Here is a 14,124-nt window from a genome sequence, read left to right on the forward strand (position 1 = left end):
CCGTGACCACCTGTCCTGACCTGACCTGCCCCTGACCACCTGTCCTGACCTGACCTGCCCCTGACCACCTGTCCTGTCCTGACCTGACCTGCCCCTGACCACCTGTCCTGTCCTGCCCTGACCGTGACCACCTGTCCTGACCTGACCTGCCCCTGACCACCTGTCCTGACCTGACCTGCCCCTGACCACCTGTCCTGTCCTGACCTGACCACCTGTCCTGACCTGACCTGCCCCTGACCACCTGTCCTGTCCTGCCCTGCCCCTGACCACCTGTCCTGTCCTGCCCTGACCGTGACCACCTGTCCTGTCCTGACCTGACCTGCCCCTGACCACCTGTCCTGACCTGACCTGCCCCTGACCACCTGTCCTGTCCTGCCCCTGACCACCTGTCCTGTCCTGCCCTGACCCTGACCACCTGCCCGTGACCTGACCTGCCCGTGACCACCTGTCCTGTCCTGCCCTGACCGTGACCACCTGTCCTGTCCTGCCCTGCCCCTGACCACCTGTCCTGTCCTGCCCGTGACCACCTGTCCTGACCTGACCTGCCCGTGACCACCTGTCCTGACCTGACCTGCCCGTGACCACCTGTCCTGACCTGACCGTGACCACCTGTCCTGTCCTGCCCGTGACCACCTGTCCTGTCCTGCCCGTGACCACCTGTCCTGTCCTGACCGTGACCACCTGTCCTGACCTGACCGTGACCACCTGTCCTGTCCTGACCGTGACCACCTGTCCTGTCCTGACCGTGACCACCTGTCCTGTCCTGCCCGTGACCACCTGTCCTGTCCTGACCGTGACCACCTGTCCTGTCCTGACCGTGACCACCTGTCCTGTCCTGACCTGCCCGTGACCACCTGTCCTGACCTGACCTGCCCGTGACCACCTGTCCTGACCTGACCGTGACCACCTGTCCTGACCTGACCGTGACCACCTGTCCTGACCGTGACCACCTGTCCTGTCCTGACCGTGACCACCTGTCCTGTCCGTGACCACCTGTCCTGTCCTGCCCGTGACCACCTGTCCTGTCCTGCCCGTGACCACCTGTCCTGTCCTGCCCGTGACCACCTGCCCTGACCTGCCCGTGACCACCTGTCCTGTCCTGCCCGTGACCACCTGCCCTGACCTGACCGTGACCACCTGCCCTGACCTGCCCGTGACCACCTGCCCTGACCTGCCCGTGACCACCTGTCCTGTCCTGCCCGTGACCACCTGTCCTGTCCTGACCTGCCCGTGACCACCTGTCCTGTCCTGCCCGTGACCACCTGCCCTGACCTGCCCGTGACCACCTGTCCTGTCCTGCCCGTGACCACCTGCCCTGACCTGCCCGTGACCACCTGCCCTGACCTGCCCGTGACCACCTGTCCTGTCCTGCCCGTGACCACCTGTCCTGTCCTGACCTGCCCGTGACCACCTGTCCTGACCTGACCTGACCGTGACCACGTGGCTGCAGTTTTAGTGCAGCATGTGGTCGTTGTGAACTTAATTCTGGTTCTGGACTCTGTAACCTGCAACACGTGACAGAATTAAAATCACATGATCATGAAAAACAAACACGTGTTTTTATTTCACATATTTTAATAAAAGAAAAATTCATAACTTTTTACACGAGACTGAAACGCCGCTCTCTGATTGGATAAACCTGAAACACGTTGAACAACAAAATGTCTACAAATAAACTCAGTAAGTAAGAGTCAGAACCCTGAAGCTGGTTTCTACCCGGTGACCTTCGACCTCTTCACTTCCTCTTAGCCTTTCCCGGTTTGGCGAGCAGCGCCGGGTCGATCTGATCCGGCGTCAGCCCTCTGACGGAGAAGAGCCGGGCGGCGCGCTCCGCGACCGTCCCCCCACACTTTAACCCCCGAGACGTCAGTTCCCGCTTCAGGACGTCCAGACCCAGATCCTCCAGCTGGGCGGGCGAGGACAGCGAGGACAGATCCAGCGCGGGGCCGCCCTGCGGGGACCGATCAGTCAGTCAGTCATCAAACTCTGTTCTATTGATACAGCAGCAGGAAGTCATTGCAGTACGCCGCTCTGGCCTTAGTCTGACGAGCTCCACGCCTCCTTTCAGGGCGGAGAAATATTTATTTATTCTGGGTCACTTTAACTGAGTGATAAAATAATAATCTGTCAGGTTATTATGGGATGTTGGTCACAGAAGGTGACGGAGCTCTGTGGCCACTTTAAGAAGGGAAACTAAATCCTGATCCTGCTGCTGACAAACTATCTGAGACCAGATTCTAAATAAACTCTGGTCCAGCCTTCAAGGTCTCAGCTCAGAGCACCAGACAGGTTCTGCTCCAGGTCCAGGAGCCTTATTATGGGACGGACTACTGACCTGCTGCTGAGACGGACCGCTGGACCCCGATGGTTTAGAAGCTTCTACGAGTTTCTCCTCTGGAGGACTCTGGTCCTCTGGGGGTGTGGTGGTCTGGTCTCTGGGGGTCTCTGGAGGACTCTGGTCCTCTGGGGGTGTGGTGGTCTGGTCTCTGGGGGTCTCTGGAGGACTCTGGTCAGCAGATGAGCTGAAAGGAGTTTAACAGAAAGATCAAACTGGTGTTTCTGGGACTGAAGCGGATCTGGACTCTTGTGGATCAGGTCTGTACCTGCTGCTCTGCCCAGGCTCCGCCTCCTCTGTCTGTGCCGTCATGGTAACGGCGGCAGCTCCACAGCTGGAGGAGGACGTGGACGGAGACTCGTCCTCGTCCTCTGAGCTCAGCAGCTCGTCCAGCTCGCCCACGCCCGTCCTGTAACCATGAGCACAGATTAGAAACGCCGCAGTAAACCTCCGTGTTTCTGTTTCTACGGCGACGCCATCAGTTTCATGTCCTGAACACGATCGGACTCACCAGAAACACGCCACCGGTGCCGCCGCCTTCTTCTTCTTGAGCGGCGGCTCGCTCTGATCGGGGTTCGGCCTCTTGGCCGCGGAGCCGTCGTCGGGCTTCACCTGCCCGCCGGAGGACGCCTGCAGACCTGCAACACAGAACGCGTTACAGCCCTGCCGCCGCTCGCCACACGACTCTGATCTTACTTCAGACCCTAAACACGTGTAACACCTTTCATCACCGAGTCCTCCAGCCGCTCCGACAGGTCGTGGCACTGCCGCTGGTACTCCGGGTCGGCGAACTGGTGTTTGGGCTCCGACAGCTTCCTCTGCAGCCGCTCCAGACGCCGCTGCTCCTTCTCCGCCTCGCGCTCCGCCTGCTTTTTCAGCCACTCCGCCATCCTGCTCACCACAGAAGAAGAGTTACACTGATATGAACACCAGGCTGAAAGCGGCTGCCTGTCGTTTCTGCACCGTACAGCACATGAACCGGAGTAAGTGACCAGAGTCCGCCTGAGTCGTAAACAGCAGCCTGTGTTTACAGCCAACAGCTGATGAGATTCTACTGGGTCCACAGTTGTTGTTTCATCAGTCAGGAAGTCGGTCTCCTCTTCTTCAAATCCAGCGGAGCAGCTGACTGCAGCAGGTAAAGCTCCTTAAACATCCTGTTCCTGCGACGCAGGCGGACACAGACGTGCAGCTCTTTTGTCGGCTGGAAATGTTGTAATAACCTTCCAAACTGTCGCGATTTTATTTTTGTTTCTGTGAGCTGGAGTTCTTTTCTATTAAACGTGTAACGAACTCTAAACTGTCTCTTCATTACACAAAAAAGCTGCTTTAATGGTCAAACGCAGTCTGTAGTTTATTTTATTCCATCTAATCTGATTCGTTTATACATTTTGCTGATGGGCCGTGGTCACGAACAGCCTCGGCCCGATGATGCCTGCAGCCGACGTCAGCTGGTTAATCTGCCTGATCTTCACACCGCGGTGGAAACGCACACAACGGCGAACTGAAGGGACCTTTTAGTTCCTCAAAGAGATTCTATTGGTCGAAAAGCGCCCGTTTCTGCAGAACTATGAGTTCAAACTTTTTTTTTTAAATCCCGCTCCATCCAGGCTGCGATTGGTCTGCCGGCGGGGGGGGATCACGGCTGGTAGTTCGTAAACCATTTTCTGGTTCGCGTGGACTATTTTTTGGGGCGTTACAGAGACGATTCACACAGTCGCTGCTCTCTGCCTGTCTGGTATTTTTGGCTACGCGTTATTAATAAATACGTTGACTTACACTTTTAGCAAACAAACTTTTGGACAAACAGGATTTTCACACTGACTACAATATCTTCAAAATGTAAAACCTTGTTAAATAGTGATTAAGACTTTAATGGCCTTAATTTTCACAAAATAGGTTTATTATCTTTTAAGACTTTAAGACCCCGCGGACGCCCTGGAACAGTGACACGGAGGTTCCGAGAGACCCTGGGCCCGTCAGCACTGGGACACGGAGGTTCCGAGAGACCCCGGGCCCGTCGGCGCCGGGACACGGAGGTTCCGAGAGACCCCGGGCCCGTCGGCGCCGGGACACGGAGGTTCCGAGAGACCCCGGGCCCGTCGGCGCCGGGACACGGAGGTTCCGAGAGACCCCGGGCCCGTCGGCGCCGGGACACGGAGGTTCGGGTTCTGTGAGGAGCTCTTACTCTTTCTCGTGGTTGACGTCTCGGAGGCGGCGTCCGCTCAGGTCTCTACAGGCCTCGCGGTTCGTGGTCTTCTCGATCTGAGCGCCCAGCGCTCGCAGCATAGAGCCGAACCCTGAAACACCACAGAAGAAGACGTGTTGAGACAAAGTTCTGCTCAGCTCCTCGCAGACTTCAGTTCGGGTTTCTCCGGTCTCACCTCCTTTCCCTCCGCAGAGGCGGGGCTCCAGGCGATAGACGGCGCCATGCTGCAGAGCGTCCTCGGGGTCCGTCAGCCGGCCGTTTCTGGTGACGTAGAAATCCTCGCAGGAAACTCCCTGAAGAGAGACGACAGAGACGTGTCCTGTGAGTAAACTCTGAACCATGCGGACATAAAGAGGAGAGAAACGCCGCCTCACACGGCAGCAGGATGGAACTGTTTGAAATAAATCCAGATTTCCCCTCTGAGTCTTCCGGGCTTTAAGCCTTTCTCTGCTAAACAAACACCGTTTGACTGATTTTCCCTGAAGTGCAACAAACCTCGATTCAGGATCAGAAACCCAAACAGAGATTCTGTTTCTGCAGACGAGCCTCAGATCTGTTTAATCAGGAATCAGATTCATTAAAACTCTGATGCAGCAGTTTATTCTCCTAAATGAGGTGAACAGGAGACGAATCCCATTTAAACTGATGCTGTTCTCAGCGAGAGCTTCATGTTGTTAGGACGTGATGCGCTGCTTGTAAAAACACGTTATGGAAAATAAAAACTATTTGTTAGTAAATCTTTCAGCTTCAAGTTCTATTTCTCTTCCTCGTTCCCTGAGCCGACTGTCTGAGGAAGTCATTCGGTTTCCTCTCTGTTCAAACGGGGGAATCCAGATCAGTACCTGGGTCGTCCCGTCTGTGCGAGGTCACTGCTCAGAGGGGGGCCCCTTCCTGCAGATCGGTAAGAAAGGGGCGGAGCTCAGGTGCACCACCATTTATGGCTTTTGGGACGTGAGGATTCTACGCAGTTTTAGAAATGAGAGCCCTGGAGTTTCATTTAAAAAAGATAAACTCAGATCATAAAGAGCCGAAACATCTGGGTCTCTACTTCAGCCTGCTGGAGCCTCAGCGGTCAGTAATCCAGAGGAACCGAACCGAGACCAGGATACACAGGAAGTGATGCAGCTGACGTGAAGCTGAAGGTAGCTTCTGACTCTGCAAGGGAAACCCGGGTCCAGATCAAGATCAGACCAAGATCTGGACCAGACTGTCAAAGCGAAGCAGGGGCGTAGGAGCGACTTTGACCACATTCACCATGTCAGTACTGGTGCTGCTGGTCAGTGGCAGGTAGTTACTCATGTATAAATATAATCATATATTTCATCTGTTCATCAGGTTGGAAACTGCTGCAACACGGTTATTTCTAGGGAATGAAATGTGCTTTGCTGCCTGATTATCTTTAGCGGTTTCTGTTAAATAATTATTTTTTAAATCTCCATGAATGTGTTAAGATCACTTTAATATATCAGCTTGCCGCCCGGCCGGCTTTTGTTTCCCGTCTCTTTTCTTATGGACATGTAGCCAAACCAAAAGAATAATGTGTACAGCACAAAGAATGACTGTGGCAGAAACACCAGCAGCTGGTTGCTGAAGCAGGTAAAGCTGCGCGTCATCCTAAAGCCCAGCAGGATGTTTTATCCACCATATGTTCCCTCTCTGTGTGCAAAGGCTCCTACGCGATGCAGACAAGTTTCTTTACAACAGTTTCTGATTTGTGAAAATGAACAAAAGGAGCTTTTATATGATCTCACGTGGTCAACATGTAAAACACATCTAAATCCTTTTGTTCGTTTTCACAAATACAATTAAATTCTTACAATCTGAAACTTTCGCCTCTCTGTAAAAATCTAGTCCAGATCCGAGATCCGGCTGAAGTGGTTTTAGATCTGGACCCGAGTTTCTCTGAACTTTCCCTTCAGATCCGCCTAAAGTTAGCTGGGTCGGAGCTGACACCACGGAGCTGACACCACAGAGCTGACACCACGGCGCTGACACCACGGAGCTAACAACACGGAGCTAACAACACGGAGCTAACACGGAGCTAACACCACGGCGCTAACACGGAGCTAACACCACGGAACTGACACCACAGAGCTGACACCACGGAGCTGACACCACGGAGCTGACACCACGGAGCTGACACCACGGAGCTAACAACACGGAGCTAACAACACGGAGCTAACAACACGGAGCTAACAACACGGAGCTAACAACACGGAGCTAACACGGAGCTAACAACACGGAGCTAACACGGAGCTAACACGGAGCTAACAACACGGAGCTAACAACACGGAGCTAACACCACAGAGCTGACACCACGGAGCTAACACCACAGAGCTAACACCACAGAGCTAACACCACAGAGCTAACACCACAGAGCTAACACCACAGAGCTAACACCACAGAGCTAACACCACAGAGCTGACACCACGGAGCTAACACCACGGAGCTAACACCACAGAGCTAACACCACGGAGCTGACACCACAGAGCTGACACCACAGAGCTGACACCACGGAGCAGCTCACCTGTCGCGGGACAATAAGACCAGGTAACATCAGCACGCGGTAAAGCCACATATTCATTTGTCCCGAACAACTTTGACGAGTTCAACGTTTAGAAAACGTCAGTTTGTTTGTTAGCTTCTGTTAGCATAACAGCTAACAGCGCCTCTCAGACCCGGACTGCCTGAAACCATTTAGCCTCGGACTGAGTCAGTTTTCCCGCCTCTGCCGGGTGTGAACGCTCACCTGCAGCCGGGTGAACCTGTGCAGGACGTCTCGGACCGCAGAGCCTCCTGGAAACACCGAGTTAGCGAAGCTGCAGCTCGGAGCGCTCACGAACACCTCCATGTTGGCTTCTTCACCGACAAGTGCGCATGCGCGGATGTTCTTCTTCACTCCGGGAGGACACGTCACCACGTCACCACGTCACGTCACTGCGGCGCCGCCTGCCGGCTGCTGTTCAAAATGCAGCAACACAAAGTCTTCAGGCTCAGAACTGAGCAGCTCATTCAATGTGACAAAGATCGAAACAAATAAAACATATTTAAATCATATTTCCTTCAGAAAGAGGTCAGTCCCACCAGCCTCGCCGCGTGGTGATAAAATCTACGTCAGAGTCCGAGGTGACGTCTTCAAATGTCTCGTTTTGTCCAAAACTTAATAATTAACAGTGGTTTATTAGACCAGTTAAAAGTTTGGACACACTCCTTGTTTTAGCACTTTTTTGTCCATTAATATAAAAGAAAGAAGAATTCTGTGTTTATTTTAACATCTCTAACGGGACCAACAGCTGCTGATGTTCAGATCCTCAGTTAGTGTGAAGAAGGCTGCTTTATATGTTCTTTAATCTGCACCACGGCTTACAGCTGAGCTGATCCATAAAGGCTTTTCTAATGATCGATCAGCGTGCTGCTGCAGTGTTTCTGATCAATCTGAGGGTATTTTAATGGACAAAAATGAGCTTTTCATTTTAAAGGACATTTGTCCAAACTGTTGACTGGCAGTGCATTTTCTTTGGAGAAGTTGACTTTTCTAAGAATAAAGACATCAGGAACTGAACAAAAGCTGAAACTTCTTCTGGGCTTCACTTTATGGAGAAATTTATCCTCAGAAAATCTGGCTGATTGGAGAGAAATTTTATCTTAACAATAATTTAAAAATTTAAGATTGACTCAGATTGGCTCAGACTGACTCCGGCTGACTTAAACTGACTTAAACTGACTCAAACTGACTCAGACTGACTCAGACTGGCTCAAATTGACTCAGACTGACTCAGACTGGCTCAGACTGGCTCAGACTGACTCAAACCGGCTCAGACTGGCTCAGACTGACTCAAACCGGCTCAGACTGGCTCAGTATGGCTCAGACTGACTCCGGCTGACTTAAACTGACTTAAACTGACTCAAACTGACTCAGACTGGCTCAAACCAGCTCAGACTGACTCAGACCGGCTCAGACCGACTCAAACCAGCTCAGACTGACTCAAACCGGCTCAGACTGACTCAAACCGGCTCAGACTGGCTCAGTATGGCTCAGACTGGCTCAGACTGACTCAAACTGACTCAAACCGGCTCAGACTGACTCAGACTGGCTCAGACTGACTCAGACTGGCTCAGACTGGCTCAAACCGGCTCAGACCGACTCAGACCGGCTCAGACCGACTCAGACCGACTCAGACCGACTCAAACTGACTCAGACTGACTCAGTCTGACTCAAACTGTTTCTTCTATGTTTACATTGTAATAATAATAAATCTTTCTTAAAACATTTTCAGTTGTTGTGATGTGGTGCTCATAGAAAATACTGTGTCATATTTGTAACTTGACCCTGAGACAGCCAGTCTGCCGACATAGCAAGTATAACCTGAAGCACATCCACAGGTGAACACTTCCTGCTGTGCTAACTGATATGTGTTTTACAACACAAATAACGGTCAGATGTCTGAACTGCACACACTTGAAAAAGTTAACAAAATAAAATGTCACCAAAACCCCCGGCAGGACTTGGATTTAGATATGCCAGGTTAACTAAGCCCGGCTGTTGGCCTGGTCTGCAGCAGGCTAGCTGTACAGAATAAATCTCCATGGTAATTTATGTGCTGCTGCTTTTGTGAAATTGAATCACGGCTTGATTCAGCCAGGTTATCTGGGAAATCCCGTCTTAATCGGCTCACTTGGTTTTGTGAAACAGCCTTCTGACCTCTATCACCAAAGACAACATAACATTTGGGTTGATATTGCACAGACAGGAAGATGAACTCTGTTGTAAGAAGATTATGAATCTAGTGTAGAACTGTGAAATCGTGCCCTAAATTAGTTTTTTTAAATCAATTAAAAGTGTATATAAAATCCTTAAAAATCCCAAATAGAACTAAAGAACAAAAATGACATGATATCCTAAAACACTTTCCCAATGAAGTAAATTAACATCTTAGCACTTATTGATTTTATTCTTGTTACTAAAAGACTATAAATCTTTTGTTAAAAGCGGCTCCTTCCAGCTATAATTTCTCTCTGTCCTTATACTGAATAAATTGATTATATGCAGCCATGTTTATTTGTACATTTTGCAATTTTCAATAAGATATTCGAGGGAAAAAGCGTGACCATAGTACTTTTTACTTTTGATACTGAAGTATTTTTAAAAGCAGTACATTTGTACTCCAGTAAAAATACAAGTTGAAGACTTCTACTTTTATAGAGTAACAGTGCAAATGTATCTGTACTTTTACTCGAGAGCAGGATTTGTGTACTTCTTCCACCGCTGCTGATAATAATGACTAAAACGTCGTCAGTTGAAAGCGGAACGAAAAGCTCCCGCACGTCCTCTGTCGGAACTTCAACAGTGCGACACCCGGCGGAAGTAAACAACACTGTTGAGTCGGCTGGAAGAAGCTGTTGCGGTCGCAGCTGATTCTTTAACGTGTAATGAAGCGAGAATGTGTTCAGCCGACAGCCTGAGAGAGTTTGTCAGCGGGCGGCTAAGTGCTGCCGCTGAAGAGATTCTCACAGTCTTTAAAAACACTGTCGCCGAGTACGAGGAAGAGATCGAGCGTCAGCGCAGGCTGCTGGAGCTGGTTTGGAAACCCGAAATCCAGTTACACCGGCTGGGTGAGAGGAGCTTCACTGTGTAACACGGAACAGAGCAGACAGATTTATATATAACGTGCAAAGGGTTGAAATGGTTACCGGGACTCATTTCCTGTCTGCTTCTGTTCTTTCCCACCACAGCTGATGATCTGTTAACTGTTTATCCCATTAGTCGATTGTTCTGGTCTCCCTCTAAGCCTAATTAAATATCTTCAAGTGAATCACTGATGTCCAGCAACGTCCCCATTAAGTGCAGACCCGGGTCAGCGCAGGCTGCTCCTCTGACTGATTTATACAAACTTTTAACTGTTTAACAAAGATTACTGTACACTGTTGTGGAAATGATGTTCCTGGTGAGGGGTCCATTAAATAACTGAGTTACAGCCAACCGTTTATTTATTATGTATTTAACAAGAGAGAATAAACAGAAGTACTACAACACAAATCAGCTGGACCAGAGGTTCTGTCTCCTAAGACGGCCACTAACGTCCGGCCCCGAGCAAAGGAATGCTCGTCATTTACACAGTCCAGGTTTCTGTGTTTTGGGGAACAGAGATCCTCTCCAGGCCTTGAATGAACTTTCCAGGAGAGGAACAACAAGAGAGGAACCACCAAAACAATCTGACATTCTGACCTGAACCCTGGTGGACGGACTAACATGAGTACAGGAGAGGATATCTGTAAGACATAACAATGATAGTAAGAGTAATAATAGTAAAAGAACATAAATAAAAGATTAAATGTAAGAGGACACAATTTTCTGCCATGACAAACACTAACAATGTCTGTTTAGAACAATAAGCAACAGCCACCTTTCATCACATTTATCCGTTCAGCCGACGCTTTGATCCAAAGCGACTTACAGCTGCTGTACATGTCAGAGGTCGCAGCCTCTGGAGCAACGAGGGGTTAAGGGTCTTCATCAAGGACACGGTGGGAATCGAACCCGGGTCTCTCGTATCCACTGCTCCATCGTCGCCCCCTTCTTAATAAGAAGATTGCTATCTTGAACTTGAGCTAATCGTTGCAGCCCTACATCACAGTAGTAACGTTCTCCTGTTCCTTCTGTTCTCTGCCCCTCCAGAGCTCCCGCAGCAACATGTCTGTAAGGAGGAGCAGGTTCTGGCTGACCAGCAGCTCTGGATTCAGGAGAGTCTGGACCAGGAGGACCCACAGCCTCCACAGGTTAAAGAGGAACAGGAGGAACTCCGGACCAGTCCGGAGGGAGAGCAGCTTGGACTGAAGCAGGAGACTGACGCCTTTATGTTGACTCCTGCTCATGAGGAAAGGGAGCACAGTGAAGCAGAACTGAACAGCGACCACCAGCTCCTCTCTCACGACTGTCATGTAGCTGAGAGCCGAGATCAGAGAGGAGGCGAGCGTGAAGACTCAGGATCAACTAGAGATGCAGAGCCAAAACAAAAGAAGCAAGATAACAACAGGAGAAGCCCCAGAAACAAGTCTGCCATGTCAAAGGTTCACCATGATCCTCACACAGGTAAAAACTCTTTCACATGTGACACATGTGGGAAAGAGTTTCAGTACAAGTTAGTATTTCAGAAACACCTGAGATACCACACGGGTGAGAAGCCGTATTCTTGCAAAACATGTGGGAAAGACTTCAGAACCAGAGTTAAATTGCAATACCACATGAAAACCCACACAGATGAGAAGCTGTATACTTGCAAAACATGCGGGAAAGACTTCAGAACCAGAGTTAAATTGCAATACCACATGAAAACCCACACAGATGAGAAGCTGTATTCTTGCAAAACATGCGGGAAAGCCTTCAGAACCAGCACTGAATTGCGACTCCATATAAGAACCCACACAGGTGAGAAGCCGTATTCTTGCAAAACATGTGGAAAATCTTTTAGCCAGAGGAGTCACGTGATGGCCCATCTGAGAACCCACACAGGCGAGAAGCCGTATTCATGTGAAACATGTGGCAAAGACTTCAGAACCCGCCATACACTGCAACTCCATATAAGAACACACACAGGTGAGAAGCCGTTCCTTTGCAAAACCTGCGGTAAAAGATTCACTGACAATTCATCATGTAAAAAACATATGAGAATCCACACAGGCGAGAAGCCGTATTCTTGTGAAACATGTGGGAAAGCTTTCAGAGATCTTACTCAATTGAAAATTCACAAAATAGAACACACAGGTGAGAAGCCGTATTCTTGCAAAGCATGTGGAAAATTCTTTAACCAAAGGTGTAACTTAATAGCTCATCTGAGAACCCACACAGATGAGAAGCCGTATTCTTGTGAAACATGTGGCAAAGACTTCAGAACCCGCCATCAACTGCAACTCCATATAAGAACCCACACAGGTGAGAGGCCGTTCCTTTGCAAAACCTGCGGTAGAAGATTCAGTGACAATTCATCATGTAAACAACACACGAGAATCCACACAGGCGAGAAGCCGTATTCTTGTGAAATATGTGGGAAAGACTTCAGAGTAAGTGGTCAATTGAAAATCCACATAAAAAGAGAACACACAGGTGAGAAGCTGTAGCTTTGCACGACAAAATATGTGCTGATGCGTCACAGAAGGCAGCATACTAGTAATCTTGTGGGAGACGATTCGGTTCTAGAGGTTTGTGGTCGAAACAAAAGAACTCCCAGAAGTGAAGAGCTGCATAAGTGCAGACCTTGTGGAAAAAGTTTTAATGAAATGATATGCTTGAAAACCCCTGAGGATCAATATACCTCTGTGGTAATAGTCTTTTGAGCACCATGTGTTGAGCTACCTCAAGTCCACTACACTGAATTTACATAAAATCGGTTGCACATATTTTCTTTCTGTTTAGTGAAAATGATTAATTTGTATTTAATATACTGAATTCTTATTTGTAAAACCAACATGATTTTTTTTACGTTAATTCAAAGTTTATCATTGATGTTAATTATATTCGATAATTCTTTAATGACCAAACATAATTCTTTTGGGTTAATTTAAACATTCCCTTTTATGTTTAATGTATTCAAATCTTACCTATTAAAGCAACATGAGATTTTTATGTAAAGTATATGCAGTGTTGTTCTGTTAAATAAACTTTTCCTGCTCAAGTCTCAAAGATCCTGCATACTTTGTGTATAAATTCTACATGCTAAAATGATTTCTGTACACTGATTTCTACTGAATCTCTTACCTACAGCATTTACTCCTGCAACATTTTTAAAACAAATGAGGCAAAACAAAAACTGATTTAAAACTGTCATAGAACAGACTGTTAAGTGCAATGCATACACAAATACATATGCATACATTCACATGCATACATACACAAACACATATGCATACATACACAAACACATGCATACATACACAAACACATGCATACATTCACATGCATACATTCACATGCATACATACACGAACACATATGCATGCATACAAAAACACATGCATACATACACAAACACATACGCATACATACACAAACACATGCATACATTCACATGCATACATACACAAACACATACGCATACATACACAAACACACATGCACAAACACACATGCATACATACATAAACACATGCATACATACACAAACACACATGCATACATACACAAACACACATGCATACATACATAAACACATGCATACATACATAAACACATGCATACATACACAAACACACATGCATACATACACAAACACACATGCATACATACACAAACACATATGCATACATACACAAACACACATGCATACATACATAAACACATGCATACATACACAAACACACATGCATACATACACAAACACATATGCATACATAAACACATGCATACATACACAAACACATATGTATACATACACAAACACATGCATACTTACACAAACACATATGCATGCATACACAAACACATGCATACTTACACAAACACATATGCATGCATACACAAACACATATGCATACATACAAAAACACATGCATGCATACACAAACACATACGCATACATACACAAACACA

At 48.2% G+C, this 14,124-nt stretch overlaps 2 protein-coding genes across 5 annotated transcripts in view; one reads left to right on the forward strand and one right to left on the reverse strand.

Moving 5' to 3' along the window:
• Positions 1-1,557: 1,557 nt before the first annotated feature.
• On the reverse strand, positions 1,558-7,450 carry sde2 (SDE2 telomere maintenance homolog (S. pombe)). Of its 2 annotated transcripts, none has more exons than XM_046047279.1 (8): positions 7,291-7,450; positions 4,717-4,834; positions 4,521-4,632; positions 3,057-3,226; positions 2,847-2,973; positions 2,604-2,744; positions 2,336-2,522; positions 1,558-1,951 (listed from the first exon to the last, which is right to left on the reverse strand). In XM_046047279.1, exons 1-8 carry the CDS (start codon positions 7,390-7,392, stop codon positions 1,736-1,738), a joined length of 1,173 nt encoding a protein of 390 aa, XP_045903235.1. In that variant the 5' UTR covers positions 7,393-7,450; the 3' UTR covers positions 1,558-1,735. The 2 variants fall into 2 exon arrangements, with proteins under 2 accessions (XP_045903235.1, XP_045903236.1); XM_046047280.1 differs by having other exon boundaries at positions 1,920-2,061; positions 7,291-7,445.
• The window catches only part of LOC123969663 (gastrula zinc finger protein XlCGF57.1-like), a 16,124-nt gene continuing 9,001 nt past the window's right edge, over positions 7,002-14,124 (forward strand). The window contains exons 1-2 of one of the 3 annotated variants that reach the window (XM_046047273.1): positions 7,002-7,091; positions 11,218-13,148. In XM_046047273.1, coding sequence (XP_045903229.1) covers positions 11,397-12,656 — 1,260 coding nt within the window. In that variant the 5' untranslated portion in view covers positions 7,002-7,091; positions 11,218-11,396 and the 3' untranslated portion in view covers positions 12,657-13,148. Of the gene's footprint in view, positions 7,092-9,902; positions 10,155-11,217; positions 13,149-14,124 lie in introns of those variants that run through there. The other 2 variants (XM_046047274.1, XM_046047272.1) reach the window with 2 other exon arrangements.

Source organism: Micropterus dolomieu, linkage group LG04 (assembly GCF_021292245.1).
Source record: "Micropterus dolomieu isolate WLL.071019.BEF.003 ecotype Adirondacks linkage group LG04, ASM2129224v1, whole genome shotgun sequence".
NCBI lineage: Eukaryota > Metazoa > Chordata > Actinopteri > Centrarchiformes > Centrarchidae > Micropterus > Micropterus dolomieu.

Coding starts and splice junctions, on each gene's coding strand:
- sde2 (XM_046047279.1), bottom strand. CDS start 7,392: ATGGAGGTGTTCGTGAGCGCTCCGAGCTGCAGCTTCGCTAACTCGGTG. Junction 4,835..7,290: donor ACAGGTTCACCCGGCTGCAG/GTGAGCGTTCAC, acceptor GTCTCTCTTCAG/GGAGTTTCCTGCGAGGATTT. Junction 2,974..3,056: donor GGAGGACTCGGTGATGAAAG/GTGTTACACGTG, acceptor TCTGTGTTGCAG/GTCTGCAGGCGTCCTCCGGC.